The 3246-nt window shown below is 45.4% G+C and overlaps 1 protein-coding gene across 1 annotated transcript in view; it reads right to left on the bottom strand.

Annotated features, from left to right (window-relative positions):
* The window catches only part of Etfdh (electron transfer flavoprotein dehydrogenase), a 34793-nt gene extending 32040 nt beyond the window's left edge, over positions 1-2753 (bottom strand). Inside the window, exon 1 of the mRNA XM_010627986.2 lies at positions 2504-2753. Coding sequence (XP_010626288.1) covers positions 2504-2537 — 34 coding nt within the window. The 5' untranslated portion in view covers positions 2538-2753. The remainder of the gene's footprint in view (positions 1-2503) is intronic.
* Positions 2754-3246: the final 493 nt, after the last annotated feature.

Below are 3246 nucleotides of genomic sequence, written 5' to 3'. Positions count from 1 at the left end.
AAAAAAAAAAAAAAAAAAAAATCATAGGCATTTATTTGTTTTGTCGTTTTGTTTGGTATTGGGGATTGACCCAAGGGCCTTCTCATTGAGGTACATCCCAAATTACTTAAAAATTTTTTTTTTCACTTTGAGACAAGATTACACTAAGTAATCCAAGCTGGGCTTAAAATTATGCTCTTCCTGCCTCAGCCTTCCAGAGTGCTGGGATTACAGGTGTATGCCATGAAGTCTGGCTTAATTATTAGTCTTTAGCACTTAACTGCATGATCAATCCTTGTTACTTTATTCTTTGCAATAGTTTGCTTTTTGGGGGGGGTATGGGGATTGAACTCAGGCCCTCGCACTTGTGAGGCAGGCGAATAAAATTATATTTTAAAAAGCCAAAACCTGGCATCGGACAATTAATAAGGAATATGATGAAGGGGGCACATCTGGAGTAACTGAGCTCTAAAATCTTTTAAGTAGTATAAACCTATTTTGGTTAATCTTTTAAAAAGTTGCAAGGAAACTAATTTTATCTATGTGTAAATGCATACTAAGAACCAACACTGGAAATACTTTATTAAGCTTTAGATAATTATTTACCAATCCTAAATATTGAAAAAGAAGTTTATAACAATGTATAGATATTACAGGTGAACCCAGGCCAGCGTTGACAACACCATTTAAAAGAACATTTGTCACATGCTACATTGTGCTACTCTGGGAGGCTGACGCAGGAAGTTTAACATGTAAAAATGATTATTTACTTCTGAATACTGATGGATGGATCACAATTCATTTTAATAGTTACCTGTATGACTACTAATATGATTGAAAATATTAATAACTATAGAGCCTGAGTTCCCCCAGTGGATTTTTTTTTAAAAAGTCACAATATTTATAAGCTGGGCGTGGTGGTGCACGCCTGTAATCCCAGCACTCGGGAGGCTGAGGCAGGAGGACTGCTGAGTTTGAGACCAGCCTGGGCTATATAGTGAGTTCCAGGTCTCAACTACATAGTGAGACCCTGTCTCAAAAAACAAAAACAAAATAAATAAATAAAAAAGTCACAATCTTTACTCCTTTTCTGAAAACAAGTCTGCTCTCTCACTTTGGAGATCTAAACATTTAGGCACTGTGACTGAATTCCGGTAGAGAGGCGAAGTTGCAAAGTCTAGTGACCTCCTAACACCAGGTATCAGTCACACTGCTGGCATATTTGTGTCCATTTCTTGATTGTCAGCAGTGCTAACACTAGGCTCTGAAAATGGCAATGAATTAGCATCCAAGGAAAGAAGAAACATTCACTGTGTCCAAGACCGACTGCATTTATAACAGATGTAGACAGTATCTGATTATACTGGTGACCCAAAAAACATAAAGCATATCTACACAGGTGTATAACAGACACATGAGTAACAAAAACTTGAGACCAAATTCTAAATACTAGGGGGGCAAATTTACCAAACTCCACTTTTATGAAATTCACATATGTACAGTATTGAATTTGCAATTCATATACCTGTTTAAGGATTCCACAAACTAAAGTTAACTTCAGTAAACTAAAGATTTATAACATTATGACAGTGTGCAAGGGATTTGGCTCACAAGCGCAGGGTCCTGAGTTCAATCCCTGGTACTAAAAAAACAAAAACAAACAAACAAAAAAACCCAAAAAATGGCCAGGTGTGGTGGCGCACGCCTGTGATCCCAGCACTTGGGAGGCAGAGGCAGGAGGATCACTGTGAGTTCGAGACCAGCCTGGGCTAAACAGTGAGTTCTAGGTCAGTCTCAACTATATAGTGAGACCCTTTCTCAAAAAAACAAAATAATAATAATAATAATAATAATAATAATAATAATATGCCAGTTATGACAGAATTCAAGCTCCTCTAAACTTGTTTGAATTTTTTAAACGTTTTAAAGTTAAAATTTTAAAATGACATCCAACTGTCTCAGAGGGCATCCATAAGTTTCCAGAGTTAATTTTAGCTAATGCACAAAAATTCCTAGCTCTTCTTGTGAGCTGGTGACTTGGGCAGCATATGAATTGTAATCCTGATGTGACAGATCGGGCTTTCATATTCCTAAGACTTGACTAGGATGGCTGCAAAGACAAAACTCGAGTCAAGACTAAAAACAACTGCGGATACTATTTTTTTTTTTTTTCCTATTCCCCATAAGGCAACAGATAGCAGCTAAGTTCTTAGAGGAGTTAGGATTCCCAGGATTTGGGAAGACTCAATTCAGGAGGTTAACTAGGTGACGGTACTGACAAATTTCCTGCGTGTGACCTTTAGCCTAGATGCTAACTCTGCCAACTGGGGCAACCTCCAGGGGTGGAAGCCAGGTCCAGCAGTGGGCGACAGCACTGACCTTGCTTTAGTTCAGCCTGAGACACGGAGCAGAGGAGAGGCAGCGGGAGGGGAGAGGAGCCCGCAGCCCCCAGGTGTAACCCAGCCTGTCTCGCCCCAACGCCTCCACCTGTCTGCACTTGTCCCCGTCCAGCGTTCCCTCTCACCCGGGCAGGACAGCTTGGCTAGAGGCACCGACATGGTCAAAGTGTCCAGAACTCTCTCAGTCGGACACCGCGGAAGGACGACAGCCTGGGGCTCGCCGGAGCAGCTGGGTCTCTATGCCGCGGGGGCAGCCATCGCGCGTCAGGAAACTCCGACGGCCTCGCCGAAGTTTGCCTCAGTCCAGCTGGCCGCCCTTGCCTCGCAGCGTTCCCGCCTCTCTCCTTCTCTGCGCCGGCGCCCCACATGACGCGAGAGCCAGAGAAGGTTTCCGGGTCAGGCACTAGCCGGGGAGGAAAAAAAAAGAACTCCAAGTCCCAGAGTGACCCGCGGCTTCGGGTTGCAGGTTCAGCCTTCACTTCCGCCTCTTTAGGCCGTGGGAGGGACCCACAAGGCTCTGCGAGCACGCAGGCGCATGCGTACTGATAGCATAGGCGGTGGGACTCGCACACAACCCCGAGAGATGTTGTCGGTCTGTAAATTTACGCAGGCGCAGTGAGCCTCCCAAGGTGCCTTGACTGACGTTTGATGGGCTGTCAATTGAAGTCTTCGCGGTCCCAGGCTGAGACAGACCAGTCGATGGGGCGGGGCTGCCGGAGCTGGGCCAGCGGCTGAGGTCTCTCTCCGCTCCTCTCCGCTCCTCTCCGCTCGGCAGCGGTGCCCGAGTCCTTGTGTAGGGCCTGCGGGCCTACGCGATTCCCCACCGGCCAGGCCCGGACGCCTCCTCAGCGCCTTCCCCAGGCGGCCC

Source organism: Fukomys damarensis, unplaced genomic scaffold (assembly GCF_012274545.1).
Source record: "Fukomys damarensis isolate Sample0158 unplaced genomic scaffold, DMR_v1.0_HiC HiC_scaffold_38, whole genome shotgun sequence".
In the NCBI taxonomy this organism is placed as follows: domain Eukaryota; kingdom Metazoa; phylum Chordata; class Mammalia; order Rodentia; family Bathyergidae; genus Fukomys; species Fukomys damarensis.
Note: the sequence above shows the minus strand (reverse complement) of the source record. Positions and strands in the feature narration are given on the sequence as shown.